General features: G+C 50.0%; 1 protein-coding gene across 1 annotated transcript; it reads left to right on the plus strand.

The window, feature by feature from the left end:
• Nucleotides 1-7113: 7113 nt before the first annotated feature.
• LOC120676279 (scarecrow-like protein 3) lies at nt 7114-10074 on the plus strand. Its single transcript, XM_039957514.1, has 2 exons — nt 7114-7637; nt 8112-10074. Exon 2 carries the CDS (start codon nt 8340-8342, stop codon nt 9678-9680), a length of 1341 nt encoding a protein of 446 aa, XP_039813448.1. The 5' UTR covers nt 7114-7637; nt 8112-8339; the 3' UTR covers nt 9681-10074.
• Nucleotides 10075-17988: the final 7914 nt, after the last annotated feature.

A 17988-nucleotide genomic window follows, 5' to 3' on the forward strand; every position in this document is an offset into this window, starting at 1 on the left:
GATGCATCTGAGATACGATGAATGGTACCCCGTACCTTGGTGAAGCGCGAGATGAAGGCCCGGAGCGTTTCCCCGGGTTTTTGCCTCACGGCGTGAAGGTGTGCCTCCACACCATGCTGCTGGTAGGCGCTGGCGAAGTTCGCTGTGAACCTCGCGCAGAGCTCTTCCCAGGACTGGATCGTCCCAGGTGTGAGGTTCATGAGCCAGGTCCGGGCTGGCCCAGACAAGGCTACATGAAAGTAGCTTGCCATGACGGCGCCGTTACCACCAGCCGCTGTGATGGCGGTAACGTACACCTGCAGGAATTTCGACGGGTTAGTAGTACCGTCGTACTTTTCCGGCAGGTGTGGGCGGAACTTGGGTGGCCACGCCACGGCACGGAGGTGCTCCGCAAGTGCAGCACAGCCCACCCCAGCCACCGGTGCGCCTGACTGTATCCGGGCGTTCACCGGAGGCCTGGGTGCTACCTCGTCCAGATCAACATTGAGGTTGCGTCCCTCAATGTTGAGACGGCGCTCTCGCTCCCTCTCGACGGAGATGCGGGCATCCTCTCCCACACGCCGGCGGTTGAGCTCCGCCCGCAGGTCCTCTGTTCGTGCACCCCTCACGGTAGGGGAGCGCACGGACACCGACGCGCCGCCCTGACGCTGGTGGTAAGGTACCACCGCGTTGCCGGGCGAAGGTCGTTGCCCAGTCCTTGCAGAACTGGGGGAGGCCTGAGCCAGGTGGAGGAGACGGTCAACGTCGTCCCGCCACTGCTTCAGGGCGTCTGGCGAGGCTGCCTCAGCCGGGGGGTTGCGAAGCAACTCCCTAGCCGCTGCCAGCGCTCCGCCGCTCGCAGCCTGTGAGGGGGCCCTTGATGGGCGCCCTGACTCTTGCCGGCGAGCGGCGCGCGCCGCCGCCAACGGTGGCTGCTCCACAGGCACAGTTGCCCCTGGAGCAGGAACGCGAGAGGCATGTGGCATGGAGGACGCCACACCCTCCGTCATCTCTACGTCATCCACGCGAACCATGGGGACGAAGAAGAAGATGAAATGCGACCAGCTAAATGGCCCCTACCTGGCGCGCCAAATGTCGTGGTGCTGCAAACCACAGCCGGGTGGCGGAAGGCACCCGCCCTAGCCCAGAGGGTGTGTACTCGGGGGTTAGCTAGTCTTAGATTGATCTCACTCAAGAACACGATGAACACGGCAGGATTTAGAGTGGTTCGGGCCGCCGGAGCGTAATACCCTACGTCCACTGTGTGTTGTATTGCCTTTCCACGAGAGTGAGAAGGTTGCGAGAGCTTGAGTCTGTCTGGATGTCCCTGTGCACAGCGAGCGCCTCCCTTTTATATCTCAAGGGGGCGCGTACACAGCTGTTGGGTCCCCGACAAGTGGGTCCAATGTTGTAGTATAAAATAACGTACTGTTCATACATTATGGCGTCGCAGGCAAGGGTGATCTCTCTCTGGATTCCCTTGCCTGCTCCCGGAGCCCTTCGTCCATCATGTCCTGGCACTGTCTTGTCGGGACGGTGCCTGACGTAGCTAGTGGCATCGCCCGCCACGTTGCTTAAGTAGGCGGTGTAGCTTGCGGCGTAGGCGGCATGATGGAAAAGTGACGTGCTGTCGTATCCATTTAATGCTGCAGGCGGACTCTGCGCGGCCGCGGCACAGGCGGCTGCACTGTGCTCCTTGGTAATACGCGGTGTACAGCGAGGCCTGACAAAGGCTGTCTCGCGTGCAGCGGCGGCAGAGCACGCCTTGTCCATCTGCATTAAATGCGGTAGGCGCGCGGGTCTTCGAGCGGAAGGCTCGCGCGCGAGCCCGTTCCTCCGGGCTACGTGGCAGCTCCGGACCCCTACGCGATAAAGGGAGGTCCGGGCGTACGCAGGGGGCCTCGGACCCTTACGGGGGGTCCGAGGCCCCGGTGGTCAACATGGAGCTTCCCTTTTATAGAGACACGTGGCGTCTCCGGACCCTTCCCCAGGCGGAGAACGGGTCCGGGGCCGTTGGCCTGGTGAGGGAAGAGCCTGACCCGTGGGCCTGACTACTCCGTTCTTCTCACGCAGTTACGGATAACTACGCAGGTCCTGCCTTACTGCAGTAAGAGTGGGTATCCCTGCTACAGGATACCAACAGATTAGCTAACATGCATGTGGCGCTAGCTGCCTAGTAGCTGTGTGTTGTTGTTAGGCAGTCAAGAACTGAGACCGTTTGTGCATGCATGGCAGCGATCGACCAAGGTACCTTGCTACGTGCAGCTTCGATGTCGATCTATACATCCACCGTACCGATCGATCGTATCCGTCGGTGGCGACTCGCGCGTGCGCTGCCTGCCTGTTTTCCATCTGCTCGAATATAATCTATCTTTGTCCATCTGAAGCCTTTGGAGCTGTCGATAAATCTGAAGCCTAGCAGCTAGCACGATCTATCAGCTCAGCTGTGTTGTCCATCGATCTCAAGTGGACACGCCCGCCCGCCCGCCCGCCCGCCCGATCATGAGGTCTGGGCGCGTGACACGCCACAGCTAGCCCACAACTAGTTTAAATTTGGGAGAAAAGATATGATCGAGACGACGGCCGGCGGCGGGTCGCAAGTGAAGGCATAGTGTACGTACATTTTGGTTATGGCGTGCAGCAGATGAGATCGATCTTTAATTTCTTGCTGGTCGGTGGCTACATACGTACTACACCAAGGAAGATAGCCAATAGTATTTCTAGGCGCGGCAGTCTAGTGTTGGTCTGTTTGGCTATACAGAAATACTGTGGTATTCTATAATATTTTTTTAAAATTATTTACTCAACTACGCACTGGCTCCGTACGTGGACTATCCTTCAGAAGCATACTTTGTAGAACAAACTTGTAGCAGCATCTCATTTTTTGGAACAGGTGGTCAAGGATTTTTTTTCCCAGGCACATGAGTGGCGGTCTAGTCTTAGGATTGATAGTTATTAGTGTCGAAGGCTCTTTGTCAAACTCTTTTAGGCTGTGTGTCGGTTAGTCAGAGGTCTGGAAAATTTTAAGATGATGTATCACCTTGATGTATTGTGCTTAAAATCAATAAAATTTTCCTTTTAAAAAAACACCAAAGAAGATAATAAGCAGCGTCCACATTGATGCCGATTGACCAATTGAGGCGCAGCGGACCACCGCATGCAGTGTAGGATAGATTACGGTTTCCTTATAAAAGGCATTAGAAATTTGGCGTCAGGCTGACCGGCAACGACTTGCAGCACCAGCTAGTCGTTAGAAGATCTGCCGGCCGGGCAGCCACTATATAGTTGTTAAGATGAGACGCCATTATTATTCAACTAAATACTATAGCTGGTCTGGCCTTAATTTTGAGCTACGTATAAGACCAGTCTCAGTGGAAATTTTATAGGCACAGTTACAAAAACTGAAAACTAGGTAACTGTGCCAGATGAGTTTTATGGTGATGAAACTTTCCTCACATCTCATAAAACTCTAATTTTTCTCTCCTTGACATGTCAATAAAATTGATGATATTTAATTCTATAAAATTTTTTATAAAACTCCTATTGAGACTGGAATAAGATCTGCCTGCCGGTGGCTGGCTAGCTGTTTTTGCGTGTGTAGTACGTAGCTAGACGATGCAATGGATGGCTGGCCGACGATGGAATATATAGCTAGCTGTTATGCCGGTGGCTGCTGGCTGGTTTAATTCGTGCAGCTGCTGAATCGCAATGGAACGGAGCACACAAGTACTGCTAGCTAGTACTACTAGCTCGTACAGGATGCTATTTGCATCTTTAGCTCTTAAACTAATTTGAGGACTAAAATTTAGATATTGAATTAGCTCTCTAAAACTTAGCCTCTAGAGTTGTTTGGATTCATAGGCTAATTTGAGGACTAAAACATATATTCCAATTATTGGCTCTACCTTCCATGCATAGAGTGTGAGGAGAAAAATGATTTTTTGATGGGATCCACACAGAAATAATTCCAATAAACACCTCTTGGATGGACTAATTTAGGGGGACTAATTCACTTTAGCCCCAACCAAATATTTGGATTTTTGGGGGCTAAAAGAGGATGAGCTAATTTTTAGCCCCCGGATCCAAAAAGGCCCCAAGTACTTCAGCGCACGCTCTGAGCAAAGATTGTTAGGTTAATTGGAGCTGCATTGAATTGAAACAACGCAACGGGGCGCACAGAATTTGAGATGCACCTATTTGAAATATTAGCTCAGGGATAATTTCGACGCAACGCCGCGGCTGGCGCGCACGGACGCGCCATGACCGACCAAGAGGCGTGGGCGCCACCACTCCCGCCACGGCCGGCATCTGTGGGTGCGCGTGCAGAGGGAGCAGGCCTCCGGCGCGGCGAAGCAGGACGCGAATGGGACCGCGTACACCTTCAGCATGGCGGGAAGCTGACCACGGTGGTGGGCGGGGCGGATCTGGTGAGACCCTACCGGCGACGGCACAGATGGGGTTGGGTCAAGACGGTGGAGCGGATGAAGTTGGGTCTGGGCGGCGGTGGCGCGGAGATGAATGTAATGGAGGGTGAGGACGGTGGCGCGCATGGATGATGGAGGGTCAGGGCGGCAAATGGCGACCACGATGGCAGGGGACGCGCCGCCGCGAGCGGATGGGGTGCGGCGGGGTTCGGAGGGAGGATGGGGTGCGGCGGGTGGAGGACGGATGAGTTTCGCGAATGGAGAGGTAGAGAGCCGATAGGGGTGCAGAACAATAAATTTCAGTGGGGCACATATAAAATTAACCCTATTAGTACCCTTTGGAGAGGTTAAGGACGGGAGCTAATGTCTTTTAGCTCAAAATTATTCTATCTATTTGGATGCATGAAGGTTAAGTTAAAACTAAAAGAGTTAGGGCTAACAAGTAACAATTATCCTAGGTATCCAAACAAAAACCCTAGGCCTCTCCACGAGACCACTGCACGACGAGTCGACTCCGTCCATACCAAAGGGGCAAAAGGTGCAGGTGCAGCATCCCATCCCTTCCCATTGTCGTCTCGTCTTTTAATACCACTACGATGAAGATGAAGGAACTCCGGACGCCGCGCCAACGCGCTACGCGACGGCCCTCCTCCTCTCGTCTTTGCATTGCACGATTTTTTGGCTGGCCTGGGGTTGGTTTTGGATGCCAAGGGAAGGTCGCGGATGGGAATGGATCATTCTGTTTGGATTCAACCAAGCTTGTTTGCGGTTGAAATGCACTGCGGAGCCCACAGCCCAGCCAACGTTGTTTAGCTAGTACTATACTATAGATCCAAACGCCAAAGGCAAAGCATTTATTCTCCATCTTGACTTGAGCGCTGATTTATGTTATTTCTTTCCTTCCAGTCAGTCCCTAGTAAAATCAAGTTCCTGTTTAGTTCAAAAAAAATTACACAGTACCTATCACATCGAATTTTCGGGCACATGTATGGAGCATTAAATATAGTTAAAAAATAACTAATTACACAGTCTAACTGATTAGTATGAGCTGAATCTTTTAAGCCTAATTAGTCCATAATTAGACATTATTTGTCAAGTAATAACGAAATATACTACAGGACAAAAGCCCAAATTTTTTCACCAACTAAACACACCCCTAGTATTCACCCCGTTCGGCTGGTGGGGTGGGGGCTGCTTCCGGCTGCTGCGGGCTGCTGCTGCTGTTCGGCTGCTCGCCTACTAGGAGGCTGGTCGCTGCTGCTGGCTGCTGCTGCGAGCAGCCCCCACCCCACCAGCCGAACGAGGTGATTATAGGTAAGCAGAATGAATGATGAGCTGGAAGAGAGGAGATGAGAGAGAGGAAGCAGGATGTAAGCTTGCAGCGGATTTCGACACAAGAATCAAAAAAATTTATGAGAGAGATATGTAAGCCATATTAATAATGAACAAACTAACCACTATACAAGTGCGCTGAGAGGTATGCTGTAAGTATTTTTGCAACTAGCAGCCAGTTAATTTATTGTCCTTACTCTAACCATTATCAGTCACACGTGTTTTGTCCTACTCGTTCGTCATCTCATGATCGATCAAAGAAGAAGAAGAAAAATACGGACTCCAAAGGGAAAAAAAATGTTTTTGTTCTGTGAAAGCAGCAGATAGAGCAGCCACACTAGACTCCATGGCCGGAACCGCAAGGGAGGGGAATAAAGGCCCGCCGGCGGCAGGCGAGGACGCGTCTTTGTTTTGTTGCGGCGCGGGCGTCGTCGCGTTGCGGGGATCGATTTATTCTCCTCCAGCTCGCCGCCTCGCGACAACGCCCGTGGGGGAGGGGCTGGCCCGCCCGGGTTCCCAGTTTCCTCCCTGGCTCCCTCCCACTACGTCACGAGGCCAAAAGCCCTAGCCACGCATGGCTTGGCTTGGTCCTGGCCTGGGCCACCACGTTTTTGCACATCCAGCGCCCTCCTATCCGTCCCGGAATAGCAACAACGCCTCGCTCTCTATCTTATTTGCTATTACTAATTGGAGGTTCATTTGAAATTTTCACTTGAAGCCATCTAAAATTCTAAATAGACACTCTAAAAAATAAAGAAATACTAAAAATTCTCACAAAAATTAAAAATATCTAACCATCCATCTAAGTACTTTAATCATAATAATAGTCATTGGATCTGTTATATTTTCTAAGAAATTACATACCTCTGTCATTATAAAATTAGACTAAAGCAACTCCCTAGTATCTAAATTACCCACCTCTACCATTATAAAAAAAATCTAAAATAACCTTCTAATCTTCTATGCCATTGAAACAATAACGCAAAATGGCCCCTAAAACCCCCTAAATCTGAATCTAAATTATATAATTATAATAAAATTTTAAAATATATCAATATAAAATTTTAAATTACTATTATTATATTATTATTTCTATAAAAAAACTACTTATGATAAGTGTCACTGTGTATTCATGTACAATGAAAGAAATAAGAACACTAATCCATAAAAAAATAGTTCAATTAAATATGTATATCAAACACACATGTTATAATCCTTATTTTTATATTAATCCTAATTAGCCGTGCGGGAAAACGGGTTGATAGGCTAGTTCTAATAATTACCCATATGGAGTAAGAGCAGATTTCCATCAAATTTCATTCAGTAGGCCAATTTCGAGTACTATATATAAGAAGAAGAAGAAGAATGCAGATCGAGAAATCTTTTCTTTGTAAAAAAACAGAAAGGAAACTGTAAGCAGTTTAGGCGTATCTTCGGGCAAGCATCTGGCCACCTCACCAAACTGCACGAGGATCCGGCCACCGCCCGCCAGGGTCTGTGTCTGTGCAGGTTAACAACAAGTGAAGAAGAACAAGGAACGGTTTTGTTTTGCGATGAGGGTGGCGATGGCGAGTGCGTCCACGTAGATTGAGCGAGGAGAATAGAAGGCTGTCCTGTCCTGTGTGCGCTTGCCTTGCTTGCGCGGGTGCGGACAAAAGCCCCAGCCCCGTTTCTTGTCGCCACCCCACCGCACACGCCTCGAAAAGCCCAAGACACCCTCTTCTCTCCTCTGCTTCTTCCTCTTCCTTCCTTCCTCCTCCATCTCTCCCTCCTCTTGCTAGGCTGCTACCTGCCCTTGCCGGAGTAGAGTATCTGCGTCGTCCGCGTCTCCTCCCCCCTCCTCTGGCAAGCAGCAAGCGCGCGTGCAAGAGCAAGACGACTCCCAACCCGCCCGAGGTGAAGGTGAGCACCACCCTCTTCTCTTTTGTTCGCTTCTGCTTCTGCGCCGGCGATGGTGGCGCTGCCGCTGCTTCGCTTGGCCCCCCTCTCTCCCTGCTTCCCTCATTCATCAGCGCTGCGCTCCCTCCTGATGAGTAGGAGTACGTACGGAATAAATGGCTCCTCTGCTGCAGCAGCTGCCCACCCAGTGGAGTGATTTCCCTTTGTCCTCTTCCCCGTCCCCGGCTGCTTGTATTTTTTTTTTCGCGAGCTGTTCCTTCCTGCTTGGTGCCACCTCCTTGGCCTTTCCGTTTTGGCGCTTCTTCTTCTTTTATCCCTACTACTAGTACAGTAGGTACTGTATCTAAGAGCTTCGTTCCGTTGCTCGGAAAATCAATCCGTCCATTTTTCCTCTCTCTAAAAAAAAGCTGGTGCCTCTGATTATTGGTGGATTCCCTGCCCTGTCTCCTTCCTCACACCGTTTCTCTCCGCATGCAGGTGCCGCAGGCTTTGCCAGGCCGCCTCCGCCTACTCCCACTGACTTTACCCGATTGGATTGGCTTGGCGCTCCCACCCAGCAGCAGCCATCAATTGTTCCTCAGCCATACCATTTCCGTCGTATAAATCCACAAGAAACAGCGCCAAAGCTCCAAGCTTTTGCTTCTGCTCGCTTCATAAAAGTTTCCGGCCGGGGACGACGGGCGAATAAGCAAGCTGGCGAGGCTCATGGTCCAGGACGACGCCTCAGCCTCAGCCTCCACGTCGTCGGTCACGTCCTCCCCGCTCCACAACTTCTCCAGCATGCCGCTCCACCCGGCCGCCGCCCCGACGCCGCCCTGGCTACTGCGGGAGCTCCGCTCCGACGAGCGCGGCCTCTGCCTCATCCACCTCCTCCTCAACTGCGCCGCCGCCGCCGCCGCCGGCCGCCTCGACGCCGCCAACGCCGCGCTCGAGCACATCGCCTCGCTCGCCGCCCCCGACGGCGACGCCATGCAGCGCGTCGCCGCGGCCTTCGCGGAGGCCCTGGCGCGCCGCGCGCTCCGGGCCTGGCCGGGCCTCTGCCGGGCGCTGCTCCTGCCCCGCGCCGCGCCCACCGCCGCCGAGCTCGCCGCCGCGCGCCGCCACTTCCTCGACCTCTGCCCGTTCCTCCGCCTCGCGGGCGCCGCCGCCAACCAGTCCATCCTGGAGGCCATGGAGTCGGAGAAGATCGTGCACGTCGTCGACCTCGGCGGCGCCGACGGCACCCAGTGGCTCGAGCTCCTCCACCTCCTGGCCGCGCGCCCCGAGGGCCCGCCGCACCTCCGCCTCACGGCCGTCCACGAGCACAAGGACGTGCTCACCCAGACGGCCATGGTGCTCACCAAGGAGGCCGAGCGCCTGGACGTGCCCTTCCAGTTCAACCCCGTGGTGTCCCGCCTCGAGGCGCTGGACGTGGAGTCCCTCCGCGTGAAGACCGGCGAGGCGCTGGCCATCACCTCCAGCCTGCAGCTGCACTGCCTGCTCGCCTCCGACGACGACTCCGGCGGCGGCAAGGACACGGGCAAGGAGGGCAAGCGCAGCAGCCCCGAGTCCGGGGTGTCCCCGTCGACGTCGCGCGCGGACGCGTTCCTGGGCGCGCTGTGGGGCCTGTCGCCCAAGGTGATGGTGGTGACGGAGCAGGAGGCGAGCCACAACGCGGCGGCGCTGACGGAGCGGTTCGTGGAGGCGCTCAACTACTACGCGGCGCTGTTCGACTGCCTGGAGGTGGTGGCGGCGCGCGGGTCGGTGGAGCGCGCGCGCGTCGAGCGGTGGCTCCTCTGCGAGGAGATCAAGAACATCGTGGCGTGCGACGGCGGCGAGCGGCGGGAGCGGCACGAGCGGCTGGAGCGGTGGGCGGCGCGGATGGAGGGCGCCGGCTTCGGCCGCGTGGCGCTGAGCTACTACGCGCTGCTGCAGGCGCGGCGGGCGGCGCAGGGCCTTTGCTGCGACGGTTTCAAGGTGCGCGAGGAGAAGGGCTCCTTCTTCCTCTGCTGGCAGGACCGCGCCATCTTCTCCGTCTCCGCCTGGCGCGGCCGCCGCTTCGACTGACTCCCAGACGCCGTCGGCGGCGGCGCCGCTGCCCTTCCCGTATTTTGTGGGAAGGAGACGTAGATTCGCTCGTGGTACTCGCGTCACGTAGTATTTGTTTTGGACCGTGTTAATCTTAGGGTGGGTGGTGTCCTGGTCGGATTGAGATCCGCTGCAGTTGGGGTGGCTGACTTTGAGCCACTCCATGTGGGGCCCACTAGCGCTGGGCCCGCTGGCAGTGACCCAATGTCAGCAGCCCCAACGTCAGCTGATCCGGTTCTGTCGTGGTCAGCTCAGGCGAAGTCGGTTGTCCTGTGTTGTTTTGTTCATAGTAAGGAGTGTATCCTCTCCGTTTGGGATGAAATGCATACTTTCCTAGGAATGAATGATCTAAACAAAAATTATTCTGTTTCTTCCCCAAACGACGTTTGATCGAGTGCTTGGATTGGATTGTTTGGCGCCTTTTTGTTCACTTCATCCAGACATCCACCATGACGTCGTTGTTGGTTACATCAAGTGACGAGGATTTGCATTTTTTTTTGTTTTAAATGGAACCGGCAGGAGAGCTCTTCCTTATATTAACAAAATCCTTATATATTAATAAGAAGAGTAAACCCTAGCAGCTAGGAGACTGAAAAAAGAAAACTTTCTAGAGAAAGACAGTACAAAACTGAAAAAACTTTACAAAACGGAAACGAGGATTTGCATTGGGCAAAAAAAAAAGAAGAGTATTAGTGGCACTACGAAAACGTGAATCGATCTCTTACGAGTTACGTAAAGGGTGACGAGGCTGATGATGAGGGGCATGCTAGTGGTCAGTGGAGAGGCATCTCGCCACCTCTGACTTTAGGCGTAAAGGTTGGGTGGAATTGCAGAAGTAGGGGGAGGTGGAACTCTCTGTTTTTCCCATGCTCTGAAACTGAAACCTCTCCGTTTGAATTGATCCAACAGCTTGGACTTTTGTAAAAAAACAAAACAGCAGCTTGGACTTTGCAGAGAAACTTCAACGTGTCGGAGGAAACCGGCCAAAGGTCGCCTTGTCGGAACTCGGACGGGATCGCGTAGGTTCAGAATGGCTTATGCAGCATTGCGTCAGGCGTGACACGATCTTTCTTGACAAAAACGTTTTCTTCTGCTGCCGTCCACCATGCACTACTGTGCAGCGCGGGGGTGCAGGCCACAGGTGTGCGGTTCCAGCTTCTCATCGGCGCGTACGTACTACATTATCATCTCATCTTCTCATCAGATGAAAGCAGATGGAAAAGAGGATTGATGGATTTGGATCCCTTTCCTTCGTCGGCAGCCCAAAAGTCTTCGCTGTTTCTGCGGAAACATGGCGGGTGCTGGTGCTGTGCTGTGTACCCCTTTTTCACATGTCCGAACCTTCTTTTCTTTTCCTGGAAGTGCAGGTGCTGCTGCCTGCTGCCACTGTAGCATGTTGTTTGTTTGTTTGAAGGCTCTGGAGTGCTGCTGCTGCGGATTTCTGCCACTGTAGCGCTATTGTTGCCTTCCCCCCTTTTTTGGGTAGTGTCTGACTGACTGATAGAGATCTGTCCACAAAACGCAGAGGAAAAATAAAGATTAGACATCATCGACAACACACAGAACAAGACCTACCCGAAAAGAAAAAGAGAAGAGAGAAGGCCAGCCCAAAAAAAAAAAAGGACAGCCCAAATGCTTGCTTCTCCACCGCAGGCATCTCATATTTCCTTTCCTTTTGTGTAACCGCCGCGTTGCGGCCCATGAAAACGGACGGGCTTAGCTAGTAGCGGCCCAGTCTGAGCCATAGCCCCCGGCCGAATTTTTTTAACTTTTATATTTTTTTCATTTTTTAAAAAATATATGCTGATTTTTTTTGCAAATTTGTCACCGTGCCACCGGTTCATCCGGCGGAAGGTGAGGCCTACCGCCGAATGGTCCGGCGGTAAGCGCCTCGCCAGTTCAAACGGCGATAGCGGGTCACTTACCGCCGGACCATCCGGCGGTAAGCGCCCCCCCTTAAAAATCGCCCGCGGTCCGGCCTGAGCCGCCTCCCCCGCGCGCTCAGCTCGTCCTTCCCCAGCGCGGCGCCGCTCGTCCCCGCCGCCCGCGCGCCGCCGCTCGCCCCCGCTCGTCCCCGCACCCGCCCCCGGCCGTTGTGCGGTAGGTGTGGGCCGCTGCCCGCACGCCGCCGCTCGCCCCCTCCGGCCGCTGAGCGGCACCGGGAGGCGGCCCCACCAGCCGTTGCGCACCACCAGTGGCCGGCGCTGGTCAGTGGTCGGCTGCCCGACGGTGCGAGGAGGGCCACTGCGCCGCTTTAGTTTCAGATACCATTCGAAATGTTTAGAAGTTCATTCGAAAAATTAGGATAGAAGTATTAGTTAAATAAAAAATAAAAATTTAAACATGATTATTAGTTTAGATAATATTAGTTTAAATACGATTATTAGTTTAAATATTAGTGAGTTGAATTATTAGTTTAGATAGGATTATTAGTTTAGATATAAGTAGTTTAAATACTATTATTAGTTTAAATAGAATTATTAGTTTAAATATTAGTGAGTTGAATTATTAGTTTAGATATTATTAATTTAAATACTATTATTAATTTAAATATTAATGAGTTGAATTTAGAATATTAGTTTGCTAGAACTATTAGTAAGTTATATTATTTTAGATATAAATACTAGAACTATTAGTCCGTTACAGAAATTTTAGGGAAAAACTTAAGGTACATATTAAAAAATAATTACTCATATTACTTATTTGAATAGTACATGTTTTAAAAATTAAGGTACCTGTTTTAAAATTATATTTGTTTTAGATTTGAATGGTCAGCACAGTAATATCAGCGGCTCACATATATTATTTATTTAATTAAAATATGGGTAGAAAATATTGTTAATATTTAGACTGTGGTCTGAATTTAACTTCACAAAATAATAAAAAGATTCACTGGCGCAAATTTTGGCAGGCATGTCAGATGATTTGTATTTTCAAGTATTCTATAGGTCAGGAGAAGTTAGATATGGTCCTGAAGGGGTAGATTTGACAGAGTTTAGCTCGATCACAAAAAAATTACCCAGAGCAAGAGAAAGGACTTAGATTTCAATATCCAATTGGCTATTTAAAGCTTTCGGACTTAATCGAGATGTACATGAGATCTCTGTCATGACAGTGGTCAGTCGAAGGGAACCAGTATTTTGGGAGCTATTGCCGCTTGAAGGGACGCAAAACTGGAAGAAGTACTAGCCGAGGGTTACTGTTTGCATTGTTTGTTCAAGTTTTCGAGAAGGTTAGGTTTAGTACTGCAGGGGGCGGAGAACATGGAGGCCAAGGAAATATAGTATCGAAAGATCCGGAGACAATGCATGAACCTCATGAAGAAGGGGCTGAACTCGAGATTGTTGAAGATGTTACAAATGCTTCACACGAACCCCGTCAAGGAACTGGTGAGGCTGATGAGGGGGAATATATTCCCGAGATAGTTAAAGAGTTTCAGAGGGAGGCTGAACAGCATAACCCTGCAATGGATGACGACTCCTCGGATGATGACGACGACGACGATGATGATGATTATCATGTCCCACAGAATTGGTCCGGGTATGATTTTTCAAAATTAAGTGTAAATGAAGGTGAAGCGGTCCTTTGGGAGTACAAGAAAAATGAGGTATGCATCGGTTCGACGTATGCCAACAGTGACAATATGAAGAAAGCTGTAAAACGGTGGTCCAACCTATCTTTACAAAGACAGTTCAAAGTAGTCAAGAGCAGTCCAAGAGCATATGACGTGCATTGTGTGCGAAGCGAATGCTCATTCAGGGTGTATGCTTCTAAGGGAAAGTGGCAGGATTTCTGGGAGATCAGAAAAGTTGTGGAGCACACATGCCTGCTTGAGCAATTAGAACCACAGCACCGTAACCTCAGTGCCGGTTTCATAGCTAACTACATGTACCCTTTGATCGTGAACAATCCTAGTTATGAACCGAAGTCAATTATTTGTGGTGTTGAGCATGAGTTTAAATATAAAATTAGGTACAACAAAGCTTACATAGCGAAGCAGAAAGCGCTGGAGATGAGGTGAGGGACGTATGAAGCTTCATATCATAATATACCGGCACTGCTGCAGACCATATGTCTTAGAAATTCTGGAAGCTACTACGACTTAAAAACATATCCATGTGCCCAGAAGCCCGGGAAGCAGGTACTGCAACGGCCGTTCTTGGCCTTGGGGGCTTGCATTGAGGCGTTTCCGCACTGCCGGCCTGTCATTTGCATAGATGGGATATTTTTGACAGGAAGGTATAAAGGCACAATCCTCACAGCTGATGCAGCTGATGGTAACAGGCAATTATTGCATTTGGCAATTGCCTTCGTGGAGAAAGAATCAGGGAATAGTTGGTATTGGTTTTTACAGAGGGTGAAGCAGATGATTGTGAAAGATGTAGAGAATGTGTGTTTGATTCATGACTGGCACAAGAGTATCTTACAAGTAATTGAAGACATACATAATGGTAGTACTGAGCGTCGTAGGTCTGCACTATGACCGGACCTAAAAAGTAGGTGGTGCATGAGGCATATGGGGGCAAACTTTCATAGCCAATTCAAGAACAAAACCCTTATGAAGCTGTTCAAGCGGTTATGCAGCCAGAATCAGGAAAAAAATTCAACTTGCTGTGGAAAAAATTGGATGAGCTGACAAAGAAGCAGACAATGGAGTTTTCGAAGAGACCTGTCAATACAGAGGAGGACGACCAGGTCTCACTTGAAGACGTCGGCTTAGACGGTCCGAATGTCAGGCGCAAAAGGAGAAGGGCAATTAAGACATTCTCGGAGTGGATTGAGCATGAACCCAAAGAGAAATGGGCTTTACTATTTGACGAAGGAGGTGCTAGGTACGGTATAATGACTACAAACCTAGCTGAGGTGTACAATTGGATGCTGCGTGGTGTCAGATCGCTGCCACTTATTGGGATCGTGGAGTTCTTCTTGTATCGCACTTGCGAGTACTTTAGGGACCGGTACGCTGTGGCAGAGAAAGATATGGCTGATAATCGGAAAGTTTACGGATACAAGATTACCGAGTACATGGAGGCGGCATTTAAAAAAGCCCATTTACACCGGGTCACTCCAATTGGCAGTATGGAACATCGGTACGAGGTGATGTGTTGGGACAAAGCCCGCATGGGAGGCCGGCGTGAGAAGCATGTGCAGGAGTGTGTTCTTCGTACCGATACTTGTATTTGCTCATGTCATAAGCCAAAGCTGCTACACCTGTCGTGCACACATGTCATTGTTGTATGTTTTGAAGCTGGGGGACTACAGCCTCGTATGTATGCCTCAAATTATTTCATGAAGGAAACCATTTGGATGACTTGGAGGCATGAGATTTATGGATTCCGTATTCTGGGAGACTTCATAACTGATCCTAGACGCAATGCAAGCTACATTCTAGATCCAGATCCAGAAATATTTCAAGGGGTGGGGCGACGCAAGAAGAAACGCATTCGGAATAACATGGATCGATCAGAGGCTGGTCGAGACGTGCGCCTCTGCTCGAAGTGCCATGAGACGGGTAATACGTACAAGGATTTCACGGCATTGACTTATGGTGGCCACACAGATGGAGCGGACTCATCAGAAGCTGCTCCAAATCCGGCAATGCAGCCAACGGGTCGTCGTGGCCGTTGTGTCAACAACGATGGCCTTGTGTGATCGATGACGTTGTCATCTGTGTTATTCGCTACGAATAATGTCCTATGTTAAATTATGCAATGTTAAGAACTACTATATCATAAACTGATTTCATCTTGGCGTACGAATATTTGTTGTAATGTGTGGCGTAATCGTATGTTCAACTTTGTTGTTGTAATTGGAAATTCAAGTTATATGATATGTAATTTATTGTGCATCATTTATTAGTTTATTACGTTATGCTTTATTTAGTATTTCATTTAGTATTTGTTGTATTATTTAATATTATTATGCTTAATATTATTATTTATATTCTGAATTTTTTTAATAAATCTTATTATGCAGGTATGGCGCACGAGGAAGGAGCCACTCCTGAGTTGCTTGATGCTCTCGTCGACAAACGCCACCGGTCGTACATGTCTGCGGTTCGTGGCATAAGCTTGGGGATGTTTCGGGCTCGTGTGCCCATGTCGACGATGCCGATACACCGTCGCTGGGTTCTTAGGTACGGGTTACATTTATCACATATTTTCATTGTTTCGGTAACCGTTTGTTCTAACTTGATGTTTTATTTTCGCGCTGCAGGCTACGCGCTTCGGGTCTTCTCCCGATTGCGTGACTTGTAAAGGGTGATATGGCAGACCCTGCACATCGTCCTAGGGTTAGGGCTCCACAGTTCCAGTTCGACATGTCCCTCCTCGCGGCACTTCTCGACCGTTGGCGTCCGGAGACGCACACGTTTCACCTCCCGGTCGGTGAGATGACCCCTACTCTTCAGGACGTGGCGATGTTTCTAGACTTGCCGTGTGGTGGATGAGCCGTGGGTGCAGAGGACGTGGGACTCTCGTGGCGCGATGACCTCTTGGCTCGGTTCGCCGGGGTTCAGCGTAACGACCTAGCGTTGCCGTATCGGCCCTTGCCTGCGAACCACGGACACGGACCGACAAAGAGGTGGCTCCTACATTTTAGTATCCATGCACTATTCCATATTGCAACTGCCTGTGTCACAACAACAATCCACCAGCACCGCCAGCACCTCCTGCTACGAGAGCATACTATGGAGACGGTTCGACACAATTTGCTAATTGGGAGCAGTATTAGGAGTTAGATATCGTGTTCGCTTGATGTTGTGTTAGTATTTGTTGTTTGTTAGAATTACCTAAGGCATGTTAGATTAAGTCCAGGACCTCGTTACTGTTGTGTTCAAGAGGTCGTCACATGTCATTTTATGTGTTGTGTGCGTTGAATTATATAAAACCATACTTTATTTGTGTTTAATATGTGAAGGTTGCATTGGATTCGAATATGAATGTGTTGAACGTTATGGCCGACATAGGATGCATACAGTTGTCATTTTCCGCTGCACAGCTGGGCCAGCCTCATTTAATCGTGCATTGGATTCGACTATGAAGTAAAGTGACATAAGGCCACGTTCAAAGGACGCTCATTGATTGCTTTGCCTGTCCTGGCGTGCGAGTGCAGTAGTGTGCCGCAGTGAACGGATATAGCTTTTACTATCCTGGCGTAGAGCAGTGAGAGGTCGTGTCGTTGTTTAAAGTGGGAGGAGTGAGCGGTGCGGAGCGTGCGAGAGCAGAAGTCAGGATCAGTGAGAGGTCGTGTCCGTGTTTGAACGGCGAGCAGTGAGCGCTGTGGAGCGTGCGAGTGGAGAAGTGTGGCCGACTGTGGAGCAGTGATTGGTCATGTCTGTGTTTAAAGTACTTGGATGATGCAGGCAGTCCTGCGTGTATAAAAGGCGAGCATGTGGTTGCCGAGAGCACAGACTTGCAATTCAGGTTCCACATATTTTTAGTTAGTCCAAACAAATGGCTATGAGCTCCACATTCTCCCGGGCAGGTTTCCGTCGGGAAATGGAGGCTAATTTAGGACCCTCTCCTAACGATCACAATAGATGTATTACAGATTGCAATGTATGGCCGAAAGGTGTAGAGCCACCCGATTGCTATTGCCAGATGCGTTGTGTTCCCAACATATCTCATGATTACGAGACTTTTGGCCAGAGGTATTGGTGTTGCAAGAATATCGAGAAAGTCCAAAAAAGAGGTGCAACATCACTGGTATAGATTAATTTTTAAATATATTTGTCTAATGGTTTTGTTATTTTTAATAATTTTGAATCGTTTCTTGTTTGCGAAAGTACGTTGGTGATGACACGCATACTCATTGGTGGTGTCATTTCCAAGATTGGATTGACACGTGGATCACTTGTCGTGATCAGCAATATATGGAGTGGTTGAAGAAAGTGGATGAAGATGTACGCAACTGTGAGCGTGCGAAAGCAGACAGGACGGGACGTGATAAGGGTACTAACCGTGAATGATTGATGTTGTACTGCTCCGTCTGAATAAGTAATGTAGCTGCCCGGCCAATATGTTGCGTGTTTATTTTCGGCAGCCTCTTTCGCCTGCCTATGTAATGTTGTTTGTTGGAATTATCTAAGGCATGTTAAGTTTAGTCTTGGACCTCGTTACCGTAGCTTGCAACAGGTCCTGACATGTCATGTCATGTGTTGTGTGCGTTGAATTGTCTAGACCACTATTTTATTTGTGTTCAATGTATGAAGGGTGATTGTTTTATTTGTTTCTATTGTGTGTAGTGGCCGACATACGCTCATAGAGTTGTCATTACGTCGGTCTGA

This window comes from Panicum virgatum, chromosome 5N (assembly GCF_016808335.1).
Source record: "Panicum virgatum strain AP13 chromosome 5N, P.virgatum_v5, whole genome shotgun sequence".
Lineage (NCBI taxonomy): Eukaryota > Viridiplantae > Streptophyta > Magnoliopsida > Poales > Poaceae > Panicum > Panicum virgatum.

Bases quoted from the DNA above. Each gene is read 5' to 3' on its own strand.
- LOC120676279 (XM_039957514.1), top strand. From the start codon at position 8,340: ATGGTCCAGGACGACGCCTCAGCCTCAGCCTCCACGTCGTCGGTCACG.